Source organism: Cyanistes caeruleus, chromosome 5 (assembly GCF_971803275.1).
Source record: "Cyanistes caeruleus chromosome 5, bCyaCae1.hap1.1, whole genome shotgun sequence".
NCBI lineage: Eukaryota > Metazoa > Chordata > Aves > Passeriformes > Paridae > Cyanistes > Cyanistes caeruleus.
Window position 1 is genome coordinate 56,013,571 of NC_141705.1, and position 17,849 is coordinate 56,031,419.

At 45.2% G+C, this 17,849-nt stretch overlaps 1 protein-coding gene across 2 annotated transcripts; it reads left to right on the forward strand.

Moving 5' to 3' along the window:
• Window positions 1-6,287: 6,287 nt before the first annotated feature.
• On the forward strand, window positions 6,288-17,778 carry LOC147653131 (uncharacterized). Of its 2 annotated transcripts, none has more exons than XM_086889295.1 (14): window positions 6,288-6,983; window positions 7,200-7,351; window positions 7,829-7,940; window positions 8,719-8,789; window positions 9,633-9,727; window positions 10,138-10,192; window positions 10,705-10,808; window positions 11,220-11,384; window positions 11,789-11,843; window positions 12,228-12,331; window positions 12,751-13,731; window positions 13,888-15,590; window positions 17,112-17,166; window positions 17,484-17,778. In XM_086889295.1, the coding sequence occupies exons 2-11, from the start codon at window positions 7,343-7,345 to the stop codon at window positions 13,037-13,039; spliced, it is 1,059 nt and encodes a 352-aa protein (XP_086745421.1). In that variant the 5' UTR covers window positions 6,288-6,983; window positions 7,200-7,342; the 3' UTR covers window positions 13,040-13,731; window positions 13,888-15,590; window positions 17,112-17,166; window positions 17,484-17,778. The 2 variants fall into 2 exon arrangements, with proteins under 2 accessions (XP_086745421.1, XP_086745422.1); XM_086889296.1 differs by having other exon boundaries at window positions 12,751-12,805; window positions 15,446-15,590.
• Window positions 17,779-17,849: the final 71 nt, after the last annotated feature.

Below are 17,849 nucleotides of genomic sequence, written 5' to 3' on the forward strand. Positions count from 1 at the left end.
AGCTTGGCAAGCCCTGGGAAAAGTAGGCCCTGAGAAATGTTAGGCCTTGTGCTTGCTAAAGATCATGGGAAACTGCACTTGTGTTATCAACACATGATAAATGATACAATTGTTGATGTGATTATTGCTTAAAGAAGATGAGAAACAATGTTAGGGGCTTGAGAGGGGATCATGAGAAATCCATGTTTGGGTAAAAACAATGCTTCAAATAGAACAATGTAAGTTTAATAATTAATATGTAAGATATAGAACAGAGTATAAAAACATATAGAATAGAGTATAAAAACATATAAAAACTCCAAATGAATGCGGGTCAGATTTGGGTATGTGTACCCCTGATAGCCAGAGCTCTTCAATAAAGCACCTCCATATAATCATTCTGTGACTATGTCTGTTCCTGAACACTAACATTTTGGCGACCCCAGATGGGATCTCGTGAGTGCTGCTGAGCGAGATCGTGACCCGATCACGCTCCAGCCGGCACCGAGGGATTCTCGGGGAGCCCATCGGCCGTGACCGTCTCTGCTGCTCACAACGTCCCCAGGAGAGAAAGGTGAGGTGCTTTACCTGGTTTGGGTGCCTGCCAGTAAGATGCAGCGAAAGCTGTGCTTGGTTGGGCTAAAGGAATTCCTGTCGGCATTGCCCAGGCGCCGTCCGTCAGACGACTGCGAAAGCATGGCAAGTTTGGCATTTGTGGTGTATTGTAGTTGTAATATGAAGAAGCTTAAAGGGGTTTTGGGCAGCAATGCTCCCATTCTGGGTACTTCTCCTTTGGGGTGCTTAATAGCACATTGGAAACAAGGTAACTTTGGGGAAGAATTCCATAAGACTAAGTTAATTTCGGTGAGATCTCCCCACAGAAAAAGACCCCAGCGAACCCGTCTCGTCTGTTGGTAGCTATAACCCCCTCTTCTCTCTTCCTTTACTTTGTTTTCTTTATCTCTCCCTCTCTCTCCCTCTCCTCTATCGCATAACCCTTGTTGTTGGCACTAAAATAAAGGTGCATTATTGTTGTTGTGATTCAAACTGAAATCCCTTTGTATTCTTTTTGCACTCTAAGATCAAACGAACCTCTCCCGACTCCTGCTTGCGTTAGCCAATTGTGACATTTAAACTGGAGCCACAGACAGGATTTCTGACAGACAGAAGGGGCTGCAGGTTTTGTTGTGCAGTCTCTGTTAGGGGAAGGAGGGCTCCAGCCGCACCCAGCCCGACACTCCCAAAAGAGTGAGCGGGCCCTAGAAAGCAAGGTGGGGGTGACTCAAATTTCCCACAAACTGCACACACCGAGGTGAAAAGCACCCCACACTCACTTGAGGGCTCTCTCTGCAGAATTTCACAGAACATCTCTTAGTGCAAAAAGCGGGGGGACTGATGTTTTTTATTGTTGTGTGTTTGAATTTTGACTGTTTGGTGTAGCGAAGAGACAACCAGAATTTGAAACTGAAGGAGTGCCTCCCAAGCAGATTTGTTCTTTTCACCCACACAGGGAAGCAAAAAGCTGTGTGTGTGTGTGTATCATTTAAGTTTATACATCCCTGTAGTGATTTTCCCTTTGTAAAAATGACTGAAAAATAGCAATGCAGAACTTATTGCTGCGTTTATGCTCTGTTAGCAAAACATAATGCCAGACCTTCTCTGGGAGGGGAAGAATGGGCACTTAATAATTGGTTTAATTTGGAAAATGTGATTGATAGAGTATGTTCATTACAACATGAAACAAAATTAAAGAGGGCAAAAATAAAATTATACAATGCTCAGTTTTGGGAGCTTGTTTTACAGCAGCTATAGAAACTTGCTGTGATAGATTAGCATTTAAGAAAACAAAGAGAAACACCTAAAGAAGTTAAAACTGCTGGAGGCTGGTGGGAGTTTTTGTCCCGGCCAACAACTGGCCATTTCTAAGAATTGACAGGAGTTTTGACCACTGAAAAGTGAGATCAACCTGTGAACACCACCTTAAGACCTAAGCCTGAGAATTTCTTTGTCTCTTTGTTTCCTGGCTGTGAAAGGTAACTGAGCTCCAGCTGGCCTCCTGTTCCCCCACCCAGGCCATGTGGCCCGGGCAGGGGCTGGGCTGGGCCTGCCGCGGCTCCTGGCCGGGAGATGGGGCGTGCGGGGCTTGCCCCGGGCTCTGGCCGGGCCAGGCCGGTCCCTGGCTCGGCTGCAGTTTTGTTTTTGCTGTGACTGAATTCATCAGAGACTGCCGAGTAAGGAAAGCAAAAAGCTCTTGACCTGTGGTGGGCTGAGACAGTGACCACACTCTCCAGAGCAGCCATGAAGAATCTTCCATTGCAGACAGCTCCGGCTGCTGCTCCAGCAGAGATCACAGAACCATCTACAAAGCCTGGGCAAGATTTTAAGCCTTTCTTTAACCAAATGAGACTTGCAGATTAATCCTTTTGTTCCAGAGAGAGAAAGAGAGAGTAATCAGCATGTAAAGAGACTTTATCAGCTATCAGAGACAGTAAAGAAAGGAATTAAGTGTAAGAAGAGGTAGAGAATAAGGAGTTGCTTTAATAAGCTGAAATATTTTTCTGTTAAAGCTATGGAGATGGACAAGAATGTTCTGAAAAAACTCCTTTAATTCATGACAGAGTATATTAGGAGGAATAGAGTAGTTCAAAGTGTGAATTTTGAGCAAAAAGTAAAGTGATTGTGATACAGTGAGGTGCTGGAACAGAGGGAGAGAAGCAATAGTTCAAGATTGGTAGCTTTGTAGGGGCAAAGAGAAAACTTTTGTTTCCAGAGAAGCTCACAGAGACAAATGAAGAGAACTTTTACTTTTGAATAACTCATCCTTCAAAATGATATCCCTAGACTCATTCGACCCATAACACACCTCAGAGTGATGGGAAATGGGAGGAGACAATTGATGGCAGATTTTTCCAGGCATCTGGCATCAGAGAAATTGAAAGCCATAACAGAAATAGTTTTCTTGTGAAAAACTTCATAGATTAGCAGAAGAAACTTCTTTTTCTCTATGAAGACTGATGGGAAGACTATAGCAAGAAATGGGACTGTTGTAAACACCAAAACTCTTTTTGTCTTTATGCTGTCATGTGAACAAGAGAAGAGTTGGGTAGTGGGGGGAAAAACGGGTTTCCTGGAAGATTTATCCTGGTTTTCTTATTCTTGTAGTTTTGTTAATAAACTTTCTTTATTCCTTTTAAGTTTTAAGCCTGTTTTGCTCTTGTTATAATCCATATCTCACAGCAAGACATAAGTAAGTTTTCTAGTGATTTTTTAGTTGCTGCTTTAAAACCAAAACATTTATTCGGTGTGTTGGGCGGGAAACGAAATTAACAAAACTAAACCACTACACTGCAGATGGAGAATATGGAATCTATCGGTTGCAACAAATAGAGCATGGAGCACAGGAAGAGCAAAAGGATTTGACTACAAGTTGGTTGGGCAAAATCTTCAAAGGGTTAGGCTGGAATGTGAGTTCATGGATTAAATCTATCATTGAGAGTGTGATAATCTTACTAATTGTATTCTTAGCAATTTGGTTGGTTTACAGCATCTTAAAAGCAGAAAGGAAGAAGAAAATGCCCTGGAACCAGAAAATAATAAAGGCACTGACACGAGATCCACAGCCACCATCTTCTGGTTCTCCAGTTTGTGACAACGTTTCCAGGACAATGTTTACATCCATCAAGGATTTGAAGAACATCAAGTATAAACTCATAAAAAAAAGGACTGTGTCAAGTGAAAACATTTCCACTTATAGTGAAGTGAAAATGATTTCAAAGGGGGGAATGATAGTAAAAGGTTTGAAAATCATAGAAACTTTGGGGACTTAGAAAGAAAGTTAAGCTTGGCAAGCCCTGGGAAAAGTAGGCCCTGAGACATGTTAGGCCTTGTGCTTGCTAAAGATCATGGGAAACTGCACTTGTGCAATCAATAGATGATAAATGATACAATTATTGATGTGATTATTGTTTAAAGAAGATGAGAAAAAATGTTAGGGGCTTGAGAGGGGATCACAAGAAATCCATGCTTGGGTAAAAACAATGCATACAATAGAACAATGGAAGTTGAATAATTAATATGTAAGATATAGAACGATAGAGTATAAAACCATGTTCAACTCCAAACCAAGTCAGGTCAAATTTGGGTATGTGTACCACTGACAGCCAGAGCTCTTCAATAAAGCACCTTCATAGAATCATTCCATGATTATGTGTGTTCCTGAACACTAACATCATGATTTCAGTCCTCAGAAGATGGAGAGAGGAGCAGGTTGTGCACACACCCAAAGAAAGCAAGTTTCTTGGAGAATAACTGGGATGTTAACAAACTGCTGCATTTAGCGTTGCAAGGTTTCATTCGAGTTCAAATCTGGAGGCTTTTGAAGGAATGTGTGTTTGAATGGATGAAGTTGGTTCCTGACTTGGAGCTGTTAGCAGCATAATGTGTTGTACCAACATTTCCTTCAATTACAGCAGTTTAATCCAAAGTTACATTGAAGAGAAATGCAATTGTCCAGAGATCTAATAATTGGACATAAGAGAGGAGAGAAAATGACTTCTGTTATATAAAAGTAAAAAAGAGGCAAAGGCAGATCTCAGGTCAACAATGCAACAGGAAATTCGTTGTGCCATGAAACAGAAAACACAGATGACCAAACTGAGCTAAGTCCTCTAGGTGTTAAAATTTGGTTATCTGTGTGGACATGCGTCCTTAATTTGGGTTTTTCATTTTTGTCTTGATTGTGTGATTTACCTGCATCCTCAGTCATACTTCAAGATGTCTTAGTATTGCCATATTTAGGCAGAGGTAGTAATAAACAAGGTTCATTGTAGCCGCTAATTATGATTTGGTTTGATCTTCATAAAAAAACCTAAAACATTAGTATTAGCCTGATAGAGTGATCTTTTGATTTTTCCTATTCATGAAAACTACTTGAGTTGTCAAAAGTACTCCAAGATAACACTTCCACAGACACACATCAAATGATGTACTTATAGGGTGGCCATAAAGTTTAGACCAATGTTTTCTATTTCTCATTATTGCCAGACTTTGAACTTCTTGGTGGATGCAATGACAGTAAGCAGAAATGTCTTTTTAAATAGCTATATTCGTAGATGACATGCTATGCTAGGAATTTTCATTGAAAAGAGCATTTAAAGAAAGCATTTATGGTCAAGTAAATTTGATCTTAATTAACCTGCAATGAAATGGCACTCAGTTGATTTTGTAAGAAGTTGAAACCAATGTTGGTTTGGCTCAACAGCATCAGCTGAGGCAATTTTCTTTTAAAATTTTGTTGTTTTCAAATTTGTTTTTGATCTTGGTGCATAGTTGTCAGCAGAAGGAAAAGCACATTTTCAGCTCATTCCATCATTGATCTGGAGGCATAGAAAAATTGAGGTTTTTTGAGTTTCAGAAGCCCAGAACAGAGAGACAGCATATTTGCACTGCCCATTTCTCATATTCAGTGCTTTGGCACCCATCCAAGGAGCTTAATTATTCATATATTAAATGTATAGTTGGAATTGCTTTAGCATCTTAGTATTTTTATCTAAAACATTGAATCTCCTTTAGGGTTTTTTCAGAAAATGGAAAAGTCATCCCCACGCATTCTCCAACACTTGATACCTAATTACCCACAAAGGATGAATTGTAGTAAGTGAGAATGTTTTGTAAGAAATGAGGCTCCTCGTGTAGAGCACGAGCTGAACATATCCTTGTGCTCATCTCCACAGCACTGGATCAATTTCCACCGTTCTCCCCACACCAGAGGGCACCCAGCCAAAGGGAACAGGGGCTGAGGAGCATTCCTGCATCTGGCAGGGCTCAGATGGCTTCCCTGGTGCTCTCAGGAGCCCCAGCCCATCCCTCTGAACACAGGTCCCATGGCAGAGTGGCTAGAAGGAAAACTGATTATTAATTCTGCTTTTTTTGCTGTGGTACCGTGCAGAGCAGAGCAGGGCCTCAGGAGGGAAGGTGCTGACCCCAGGAGCAGAGCAAAGCTCCTCAGCCCTGTTGGGAAATTCTAGTAGAGGAGTAGTTCAACACCTGACAAAGTCAAGATTTCAGAGACTTGAATTCAGGATCTAAATGGTTAGATAGTTGGAACAGGTTGAAAACAAAAAACTCCAGCAAATTTTGATTCTGTTTTAATTGCTATTTCTTTGGGTTCAAGTTAAAGCAGTCCCATAAGAGTTAAACCAGCCAGAGACCAATAAAAATGGAGGAGGAGGATTAAGAAAGGGTTTAAATTTCTTTTTGCTTTGGGCAGGTGTGGTTTGCTGGGGGTTCTTTGGGCACAAGAAGGCTCCAGTGATGCTCAGGTGCCTGAGGGTGAAGGTGGCGGGAGGCGCAGCTGTGCCCGTGAGGCCGCGCGTGCGGAGCTGTGTCCAGCTGGGCCCAGCAGGAGCGGGATGTGCCTGTGGAGCAGGGCTGGAGGCGGCCCTGGGGATGTGTGGAGGCCTGGGGCAGCTGTCCCTTGCAGCCAGGCTGGGAGTGCCGGGGCTGTGCAGCCGGGAGAGGAGCAGGGGCTGGGGAGGCTTGACTGTGGCCTTCCAGTGGCCAGAGGGGGCAGAGAGCCATGGGGGAAGGGGAAGGTTGGGATGAGATGTTTGCAAGAGCTAAGAGGGTGCTGAGCCAGTGCAACAGGCTGCCCAGAGAAGCTGTGGATGCCCTGTCCCTGCAAGGTTCCAGGCCAGGCAGGACAGGGCCCTGAGCACCGCGATGGAGCCAGCGGCAGCAGAACCAGGCCATGGCTGCGGTGCCTCCATGGCCTTCTGCAACTCCATGGGTGAGCAAAGCGCAGCCCCGTTACCTGGGCATGGAATGTTGGCACCGGTTGCCAGGGGCACTCCTGCTCCCAAGGTTCTGTTGACACGGAGTCTCTCGAGCCAGTTGACGGATTCTCTGCTGCGCAGCAGACGTAGAGCGTCCGTCTTCTCCATCCCGGCTGCGTACAGAGAGCCGTGTGCTGAATTTGCGAGCCAAACTCTGCAGTGACTGAACAGGTGAGTGCAGACAACTCCTGAAAAGCTGAGTGTCATGCTGAGGGGCTGGTCTGGGCTGCAGCATGGGCTGCAGGTGGGCTCCAGTGCCAGAGTCATGGACTTCCCACCTAGCTTTGAACAGGAACAAAAGACTTGGCAATGGGAGTCTTGGGGCATGGGGATATTCAAGAAAATTGGCATTCCAAATAGATAATCTCTCCTGTACTTTTCTGACAGGTTTGGAACAGCAGTTTTCAGTCACACCAAATAATCGGCAGTGGGCTACCCAAAGGAGCCAAAGGGATTGATCCCATCCCTGAGGTTCCTTTTTTGGTGTTGGTCCCACTTCCTTTGCCGGTGCTTTTAGATCCAAAAACACCATGAGCTCCGTAAGTACATTGCTACTCAGTGCTGATCTGAATCTTGAAACATTTTACGGGCTACTTCTAGGAAGTATTTCAAGAGTTTGTAGGAAAAGGACAAGAATGGAAACCTTTGAAAACTTTACATAACATGGTGTTCTGGAATACTGAAAGTTTTGGATGTCTGTGGGTGTTAGCAGCAATAGTTCACAACTGCTTACAGTGTGAGCAGCAGCCTGCTAGAATTGGGAACTGTTCTCCTCATTTTCAAGGGGTTGGGACAGGCTCTTTCTTGGTGAGGCACCCTGTCGGAGTTCAGGGCTGATGTCTTTGCTCTGAGGAGATGCACTTAGGTGGGAATGGCCCATAGCACCACTGGATGCATATTGCAGCCTTTGCAGGAGTGTTTTGTGTATCCTTGTGTGCTGTCATTGGGGTGGCAAAAACCAAGTGCCATGTTCATATTAGTGCCACAGAAAATGCTAAGGCTTTGTTCTCTCTCAGGGTCAGCGAAAGCGCCCTGGAGAGGCGCTGGATTCTACCCCAGCTCAGAAACGGAGCAGGCTGCTGCCCTCCAGAGCTGGTGGAACCTTGGAGACAGAACCAAGAGAGGCTGGTAAGAACAGAAACTGCTTCTGGAGGCTTGGAGTTCATTTGAATGGGTGCTTTTGCCAGTTCCTAGGCCCTTTCCTGGGGAGGAAGGGAACCTTGGGCTTGAGGAAGCACCTGGTATGGCATCCCTAAACAACCAGCCCACTGACAGCTGGTTTGGTTTGTTACTGAACTCTGTCCATTGGCCTCTAGTGGGAGAGGAGCTGTGTAGCCAAGGCCCCAAGTGTTGCTCAAACACCTGAATGGGTGCCCTGATGAGCTGGCAGTGACTGCAGCTGCCACAGTGGAGGTGGCAGGCTGAGTTTGGCATCTCCCAAGCTGCACAAAGATGAAGAAAAGTTAGTCATTAGCTGGGGCCCATTCTTCAGGGGAGCATGGACAGCATGGTACTGTAACATTAGCATCCCCCATAGATTTGGTGGTTTTTTTCTCCTGTGTGCTAAACATTCCCCTATGCGAGAGGAATGATCTGTTGGTGTGCACTTCCCGTAAGCTGTTGTCATCCAACAGAACTTGTGAGGAGTTCAGGAGCTCTTCCTCTTGTTTTGTCCCTTCAGGGCACAGGGCAAGGCTCAGCAGGACACATGAGGCAATGCACAGAGGACCATGCTCCCTGTGGACTGCTGAGGGCAAAGCTTGAGTGAAATGTTGGACCCATTCCTGAACAAAAGACACCTTGGGCACAGGGAATCCAAGCACAGTCTGTTCCACAGTGGCAGCCCATTGCATTCCTCTGCAATCTCTGAACTCACTTCTAACCTTCTCTTTTTCCACTGCTGAAGAAGTCATAGATCTCACAGGAGATTCTCCAGAGCCTGAAGTCACCACGATCAGCGATGATGAATCTCCTGTGGTAAGTAGTGACTGGCACACTCCTCTCCATGTTGCATCCATAGGAATTTTCTTGCCCTCTGCAATCTTACTAAGTCCCCTGGCCTCAAAGGTTGAAAGATGGCTCTGATTTAGCACTTTAGACACAGTTCCCAGTCAACCCCAAACACACTCCCAAACACATCAGCATGCCTGAGAATCAGTTGCAGAGAGTGGATGAAGAACCTAAAAGAGGATGTTGCTTCAGTGATTCAAAAGAGAGCAGAGGAAGTCTTTGATTTGAAGAAGTGTTTTAGCTGCAGCATCAGTTTAAGGTCCCCCTGTCACTGAGGTGTCAAAAGCAACTGCAGCTGACTGGGGTACACACTAATTCTCTTTCTTATTCCCCTAAGTCTTTAAAAGGGGCATATTTGGGATTTTTTCTTTTTACCCTACTATTTTGAAAGAATATGCTTTGATGCAGCCCTCAGAGCAGTGTGTCTGCTCAAATTTGGGATGCCTCTACTGCTGTGCAAAGCAGACACATGCAGCAAACATTGCATGGCAGTTATATCCTGACAGGGTTGTTCCTGAACCTGTGCAAAGAAAAGGCCTCCAATTACACAACACATTTTGCATGACCCAGCTCCACTTACACCAAGCACCAGAGCAGGTTTGGGTCTAGGGTTTTTTTTCTCTTCAGTAGCTGTTCCTCTAAAAAGTAGTGCTCAGGCTATCACAGGTGAACTTGCCAGTTGGAGGGAGAAAGAGGCAAAGAAACAGCTCTGGCCCAAATCCAATTAGGGAACTGAAACGGGGGAGCAGGAAGGGTCAAGTTCTGCTGCTTCCTAAGTGTGTCCATTTCTACCCCGTTCTACCCCTGCAGCAGAGCCCCCAGCAGCCACATCTTTCCAGGGCCTCGGACAATTCACCTGAGCCACTGGAAAGGAACGATGGAGAGGAGCCAGGAGAAGATGATGGGTATGTGAGAGAGAAAGTGTCTATTAAAACTCTGATTCCATATATGTGGTAGAAAGAGGTTTTTGCCAAGCCGTAGGGTTCTGCAAAACTCTGTGCAAATACTTCAGACCTGGAATATAGTGGTCTGCCTGGAGGAGAATTAAAAGAAACCCAGCAAAATCCAGCAGAAACCTTCCTTCCCTGTTTGTGAAGCCACAATTGAATTTAAGAAAGCTGCTTGACATGCTGAAATGCTTGCAGTACATAAAAATTCTTGCAATGATGGTGTTTCTGGGTGAGAATGCATCTTATTCAGAACAGGGGATGTTTTGAGTACCAACGTTTTCTTTGTTGGTAACCCTTGGTGGCCAGTGAAAGAAATGGCTGTGCATTTAAATGACTGTATGTTCTTTTGGTTCTCCTCTCTCTAGTGATTGGCTGCTGTTTGAATTTGATCCTCCCTATTGGTCAGATGAGGACTCCCAGGTGAGGATGCACATGTTCTTGTCCTGCTCTGTGGGAGGGAAAGGGGCAGAGGGGGAGCTGCACAACTCACTTGTCTTAGGTGGGTGCCATGGGCAGCGGGCTGGAAGCACAGCCCTTGCTGGGAAGCTCCAAGTTGTCCATTCCTGCAAGTCCCTCCTTGCTGGTGTCCATAGAGGGAGGAGCCCTTGCCAGGATGGCACTGGCAGAGCTGTGTGTTCCTTGTAGTTCTTACATTGACTGACTGACTGCACATACTCCAAGTCCTGTTTGCCTGGGGCCAATAGAGCAGCAAACTGGAATTCCTTCCTCCCAATGCCGGGTATGCTTTCCATTCTTCAGCATCTGGTCATGCAGCAGGAGTGTTTAGAGCTGTGACTGCAGAAGTTGCCCATTTTGGGGCTAAGGCAAAGAAAAGGTTCTAGCCCAAATCCAATCAGGGAACTGTAAAGGGGAAGTAGGACAGAGTTGATTTGAGTGGCTTCTAATTTGCCTCCATTTTTACCCCACTGCAGTACAGAGAGCAGAACCAGCAGCACTCTCAGCTTTCCAGATTAGCTGAGAATTCAGCTGGGCCCCTGACAACTCCTGATGAAGAGGAACCAAGAGTTAATGATGGGTATGTGAGAGTAAAATGTCTCTCTAGATTCTAATTTCTGATAGATGGTAAGAACAGGTTTTGCCACACTTCCGGCTTCTATTCAAGTCTGTGCAGAAACTTCTGACTTTGAATATAGTGACCTATCTGTCAAAGAAGCAAGTAAAAGAATCCAAAAAAACACATAGCAAAATCCAGATGAAACCTTTCTTTTCCTTCCATTAAGTCATGGTTGAATATTTATTCCAGTATGGCTTGCTATAAGTTTCAAATGCTTACAGTACATAGCAGCTGGGGGAACAACTGTGGTGCTGGGCTGGGATGTTGCTAGAACAGAATTTGTGTTAACTGTTGGTAAGCCTTGGTGCCCAGGGAAATTCTTGGCTTTGTGTTGAAATGGCTGCATGTTCTTTCTGGTTCTGTTCCCTCTAGGGCACAGCCAGCAGATCCTGCTAGTCCTCTGACTACGGAGGATGACAACTCAGAGGAGCAGGACAGGGAGCTGAGTCAGCTGCACTCACAGGATTCCAGGGAGGCAGAGAATTCAGCTGAGCTCTGGCCAAGAGATGATGAGGAGGAATCAAGAGACAACGATGAGTATGTAACAGATGATGTGTCTCCCCAAAGTGTCATTTCTGACATAGGGCAGACACAGGGTTTTGCCAAACTGTTGGATTCTGCTTGATTCTGTGGGAAGGAATCTGATTTGAACCATAGTGTCCTGTCTGGAAGGCAACTTGTGGAAAAAACCCCTAAAGCCCAGCAAAATCCAGGAGAAACATTTCTTCTCCATTCAGGAAGTCATTATTGAATGTTTCTTTATATTATGTGTTGTGATATACTGATATGCTTGCAGTCCATTAAAGCTCTTGCACTGACTGTGTTTCTCGCATGGGATGTTGCTAAATCAGAATAAGGGATTGTTTCAATTTCTGCCATTTTCTATCTCTATGCACTTTGAAATTGATGGCTGCATGTTCTTCTGGTCCTTCTCCCTCTAGTGCATGGTCAGCAAGTCTCATCAGTCCTCCAAGTCCTGAGGATGACAACGCAGAGGTGAGGATCCACAGCCCTTGCTGGGAAGCTCCAAGTTGCCCATTCCTGCAAGTCCCTCCTTGCTGGTGTCCATAGAGGGAGGAGCCCTTGCCAGGATGGCACTGGCAGACTCATGTGTTTTTTATAGTTCTAGCACTGACTGACAGACTGCACATACTCCAAGTCCTGTTTGCCTGGGGCCAATAGAGCAGCAAACATTTTGCCCCAAATTCCTGTGCCTGTGCTTTCCGTTTCTCAGCAGCTGCTCATCCAACGCCAAGTGTTTAGGGCTAATGAGGGAAAGGAAGGTTCTAGCCCAAATCCTGTTAGGGAACTGAAATGGGGAAGCAGGATGGGGTGGCTTCAAGCGCTTCATAATCTCTCTCCTTTTTTACCCCATTGCAGGACTGGGAGGAGAGCCAGCAGTATCCATCTGATTCCAGATCAGATGAGAATTCAAACCCAGTGCTGGCAGGCAGACTTCAACAGGAGCCAAGAGATCTAGAATTGTATGTGACAGATAAAGGGTCTCTCCAAAGTGTAATTTCTGATGCCATTTCCATGTAGACACAGGTTTTTGCCAATCTTTTGGCTTCTACTTGATTCTGTTTGGAGAATTCTGACTTGAATCATAGTGACCTGTCTGGAAGAGAAGGAATGGAAAAAACCCCTAAAACTGGCAAAATGCAGGAGAAATATTTCCTCTCTGTCAGGAAGTCATTATTGTAATGTTTCTTACCTTATGGACTGTGATACACTGAAATGCTTGCAGAACATAAAAGCTCTTGCACTTGATTGTGTTTCTCAGCTGGGATGTTGCTAAATTAGAATAAGGGGTTACTTCAAGTTCTGCAATTCTATGTCTTGGTAACCCTCTGTGCTGAGTGAAATTGATGGCTGCATGTTCTTCTGATTCTGCTCCCTCTAGTGCACCGCCAGGAGGTCCCATTAGTCCCCCGAATTGGGAGGATGACAACGCAGAGGTGAGGACCCACATGTTGTTGTCATTTCTGATTTGTGGGAGGGGAAGGGATAAAGCAGTGCTGCACAACTCACTTGTCTTAGGTGGGTGCCACGGGCAGCTGGCTGGAAGCACAGCCCTTGCTGGGAAGCTCCAAGTTGTCCATTCCTGGAAGTGCCTCCTTGCTGGTGTCCATAGAGGGAGAAGCCCTTGCCAGGATGGACCTGGCAGACCCATGTGTTATTTACAGTTCTAGCATTGACTGATAGAGTTCTTTATTCACAATGCCTGTTGTGGTTTCCTTTCTTCAGCAGCTCTTTCTAACGTGAAGTGTTTAGAGTTAAAATAGCAGAATTTGCCAGTTTAAAAGAGAACAAGGGAACAAAACAGCTCCAGCCCAAATTGCATTAGGGCACAGGAAGAGGGGAGGAGGGAGGAGGGTTTTCAGGTGGTTCCTAAGCTATCTCTGTTTGTACCCTGTTGAGAGCAGAATCAGCAGCAGCCACTTGGTTCTTTTCAGGGCAGCAGCTGTTTGTGCTCCTGCTTTGAATGCTCTTAAGCCAACTTGGAGGGTGATAGTCTAGCCTTCCTCACTCCTCTTTCTGAGGAGTGAGCTGAGGTTTCTGAGCTGAGGTTTGCATGCAGCACAAGGGGCTCACCCAATCTAATTGTATTTTCTTTTCTTTCCCTTCTCATGTGCATCAATGGAAGTTTCCTGAAGGTGAGTTGATGTTTGACACTTGGTAATGGACTTTGATCTAGAATGTAATCATGACTTTTGTTCTTTTCCAAGAATCTGGAGCAGCAGGGCTTGAAAGTGCTTTTAGGAGAAGGCATAGGACAGGCTCAAGCTGCTAGCCAGTGTCTTAGAGAATGGATGCAATGTGTGTGTGGTGGCCTCTATCAGTCACAGTGGAAAATCCCTGTCATAAGAGTTGAGGCTGAATTGCAGAAGGAACTGGAATTTGGTGACACTTCCTACACTTTGAGTTAATTAGTGATTGATTAGTATCACATGGAGAATGGAATTGCAGAAGTCATTGATGCCTGCATTTTCTGAGAGTTAAAAAGCAAGCAGCATTTCTTGACCCTCTGGTGTTACAGAGCGGGCCATTTAAAATTGATCTCTCTTGAACTTGGTCAAGATGTTGCCCACAAAAACTGGATTGGTTACTGGGTTTGGTGCAACAGGTCAATAGTTGTACACTTGGGAGAGACATTGATTGTTTCTTTCAGTGCTGCACTTTCAGTCTGGCTGCTCAGTGCTATTTCACCTATCAGACACGCTCACTAGCAAAACTAATATTTACGAATTTGAACAAACCAAGAAATTAGTATTGATTGGTTACAAATGACACGGTCATCTTCCTAATTAGTCTTCTGTCTTCTTTTGGTTCCCAATTGCCTCACTTCTCCCTAGAATTAGTCCAATCAGTGCATTGCTCAGTCTCTCTCTCCTTTTGGGCTGGGCAGTTTCTTGAGCTGCTGCTCCTTGAGTCGGTGGTCGCAATCTCCCCCTGCAGGAATTACTTTTTACCACTCAAAGCGGATTTCAGGAGAGTCTGGTTTCTTAGTTGTTTCCTTATCTTGGGACTTGGGTTGAATGTCCTTTTGGCCCCTCAGTTCTGCATTCTTTGTGTCCACTCTCAGTGGGCATCCTTCTCCTGAAGCTTTCTTAACCTTCCCCTGGCTCTGAGCTCCTGGAAGCATGGCAAGGTCTGAAGCTTAACAAGGCAATTCTACCAACAAGGAATTTGTTTTTCTAACCCATGGGCATCACTGAGATCTTGTTTGTTAGTTGCTGTCTATTTCATGGATTAAATCTCCCTTCCGGTTGCTTTGGTTTGAGAATACACAAGGGTGAAATATATCAATACAAAAACATCTTTCCTTAAGAAATCTTTTACATGTTCTACATTTTGCATCTCATAGAACTCCATCTTCAAATTACCTTAACCCAGGAGGGACCTGATGACAATGTTTAAGGGGACACTGCTCCAAGTAATTGTGTAGTTTCCAGGGACTGTCCTTGAGAATCACCTTTTTAGCTGGGTGTAGAGTGAACAAAGCAAAGGTTTTGTGTTGCTCTGTAGCAGAGCAGTTGTCGTACTGTGTTAGGAACAACCAGAAGTGCGATATGACTCTCTTAGTTGCTTTGTCCAAGAGAGCAAAGTTTATTATTCCACATCTTCTTTTATAGACGTGTTCCAGAAGGTCTGAGAGGTAAAACTCTCATTGGTCCTTAAATTTACACATCACTATAACTGGTGAATTGGAACAGCGCCCCTTGACTGTTTCTTGCAAGGAAACAACAAGGATTCTAAACAGCACCTGCAAAGATTGCTGTCCTTTACCAAGGACTGCTTGGATTTTTCATTATGCTTTCTCAGGCCAGAGTGAGAAGCTTTGTGTGACTTAGTTTCACACAGACTGTGTGTTCCTGCTTGCTTTTTGCATTTAGCATCCACAAGTAGTCCCAATGTCTGGAAAGGTTCAGCCTTACTCTTTGGGAAAGTAGTTTATTTCAGGTTGTTTTTATCCCAGATGAACAGAGTCCATTTAAAACAGGAACCATTACTGACTATTTCTAGAACTCATTTGAAGGGTAGCTCCAGGGAGAGAGAGAGAATAATAGATGTAACTTCTGAAAATTCAATTACAGTGCATGGAGAAGAACAGAGAACTGCTGCACTGAACAGCCAGGAACAGGTGGATGGCTCTGCTGATGGCACAGGAGCTAATGATGCACCTGTGGCTGATGCAGCCCCTGCAGAACACGGAGCAGAGGAGCATGCTGGAAGTTCAGCGTACGTATGGCTCATGCCCTACCAAACACGGAACTTTGTGCTTTTGTTTCTTTTCTCAGTAGGAATAAGTTCTACAGCTATGCCTGCTTTATCTTTGATACTACTACTCTACTCATTTCCACACTTCTCCTGTGTTGCATGATGATCAAATGATACCATTTGCATTTTGGGAGAAAAAGGCAGCCCAAGGCAGAGACCACAGAACCTTAGAGATGAGAGTGGGGCTATGGCAAGGAAGGGCATTGGTCACAGCCCATAGCTCAGGATTGCATTTGCTTTTTCTGACAAGTTCTAGTAGCCAGGTTAGCTATGGAAATACTTCCATTGCTAGCAATGAGGCTTGGCATCATGGGGCCAGCAGGCAGCAGCTGGGCAAATTCCAGCAGAAATTCCCTGCTGGAATGCTGCCAGCTGGCTCCCTTTCTCCTGCAGCTGGAGCCATTCTTCCCAAGGTACACTTGCACACAAGCAGCTGTGCAGGTCCTGCTTTTATGGTCAGTGCTGGATGTCACAAGCCCTGATTTCTTTGCTTCTGGCATGGAGATCTTGCAGTTCAAGTTGGCTGCCTGCACAGTAAAATCCCCGTTCTGCAGAGCAACAGCAAAGTCCTGCTCTAGGAGCGCTCCAGCAGAATAAGAAAGAGGCAATGCATTAGACTGATTAAATTAAACCAGGTGTCCGTGTTGCCAGAGAGGACAAAGCACATGAAAATTGTGATGGAAGGTTTTCTAAAGTGGTTTTTTGGGGGTGAAAGGGAAAGGCATAGGTTTAAACAAAGCTGGTGTGCTTTGAGCCTTTGGGAAAGGCAATGTAGGAGAGAAACTGAGGATGGAACTTTTAGGTGTCAGGTCTTAAACATGCCACCTCAAGGGCTTTCACTATTCTTAAGCATAATGCCTTTTGTCAATGACTTTGGACATGTTTAAGTTTTGGTGGTTCCCTCTGCAGGTGAACAAATCCCACCACTTGGTTCATATAGAAAAGGAATACTCTGTCCCTTCAGTTCTCTGTTCCAGAATGGAACTGCTCTGAAAGAAGTCACTGCTGCAGCATTCAACATTGACCAAAGGCTCCTTTCTGGGGCTGGATCTTGCCAGAGCCATGTTACTCTGTAGCGTTAGAACTGGCTCCTGCAATGAATATTCCGGGCTGAATGGTTCCCAGAGGACAGCTGGATGCTGTAGTTCCAAAGCTGTTCATGACGAGCCGCTGCAAGTCCAAGTTTCCCAACACCAAGTGGCCAGTGCTAAAGACTGCTCTTACTTCAAATGCCAGAGCAGGGTGTCTGACTGCACCTTTCTCCTAGTGAAAACCAGGATGCTCTTTCCCTCGAGGCAGGGAGAGCCCAAATCCTCATTAAATGCAGCAAAGAGAGAGTTAAAGACAGCAGGCTTCTTCAAAGGAAATGGGCCAGGGCTAGTCAGTGCACTTGCATGATGAGCTGAGATTTTAGGTATCAATAATCATTGAAGTGGGGTGATATTAACAGCTGCACGTTCTTTCTGCTTCTGTTCCCTCTAGTGCAGAGCCAGGAGTTGTCATTAGCTGTCCAATTTGCATGGACTATTACTCAGAGGTAAGGATGCACCTCTTGTCATGCTTTGTGCTTTGTGGGAGGAGGAAGAAGCCAAAAGGGGAGTTGCCCAAGTCAGCTGGCTGATGTGGGCAGCTGGCTGGAAGCACAGCCCTTGCTGGGAAGCTCCACAAGTCCCTTCTTGCTGGTGAATGGAGAGGGAGAAGCCCTTGCCAGGATGGCACTGGCAGATCTGTGGGTCCCCCCTGGCTTCTAACTGATTCCAGATGCTCTCAAGTCTCATTTGCCTGCTGCCAATAGAGCAGAAAACTCCAATTCTTTTCTCCCAATACATGTGGTTGTTGTTTCCTTTCTTCCAGATCATGCAAAATGGACGACAGCTTGTGACAACTGTGTGTGGCCACGTGTTCTGCAGCGCGTGCCTCCCTGCTGCCCTGGAGAACACCGGCATGTGCCCAATGTGCGGCATGCAACTCGATCCAGGGTTGTACTTTCCTATTTATTTATGAGTGCTTCTGCTGCTCAGGGCAGACTCAGGTGGACCTCGAAGAACAGGCGGTGCAGAGGCTTGCTTCTTTCTGTATATAGTTTTTTTCTGTACATAGTTTCATTTTTTCTGCGTTCAGTTATACATAAAGTTTTGATTGATTTAAATCTAGTCTGTCTGCTCTTCTGTGTTGGACTGTGCTGATAAACAGAGATGTTGTTTACCAGGTGGAAATAAG

Excerpts from the sequence above, each read along its gene's own strand:
- LOC147653131 (XM_086889295.1), top strand. Across the intron at positions 8,790-9,632 it reads GCGATGATGAATCTCCTGTG|CAGAGCCCCCAGCAGCCACA; the intron begins GTAAGTAGTGAC and ends CTACCCCTGCAG. Across the intron at positions 10,193-10,704 it reads GGTCAGATGAGGACTCCCAG|TACAGAGAGCAGAACCAGCA; the intron begins GTGAGGATGCAC and ends ACCCCACTGCAG.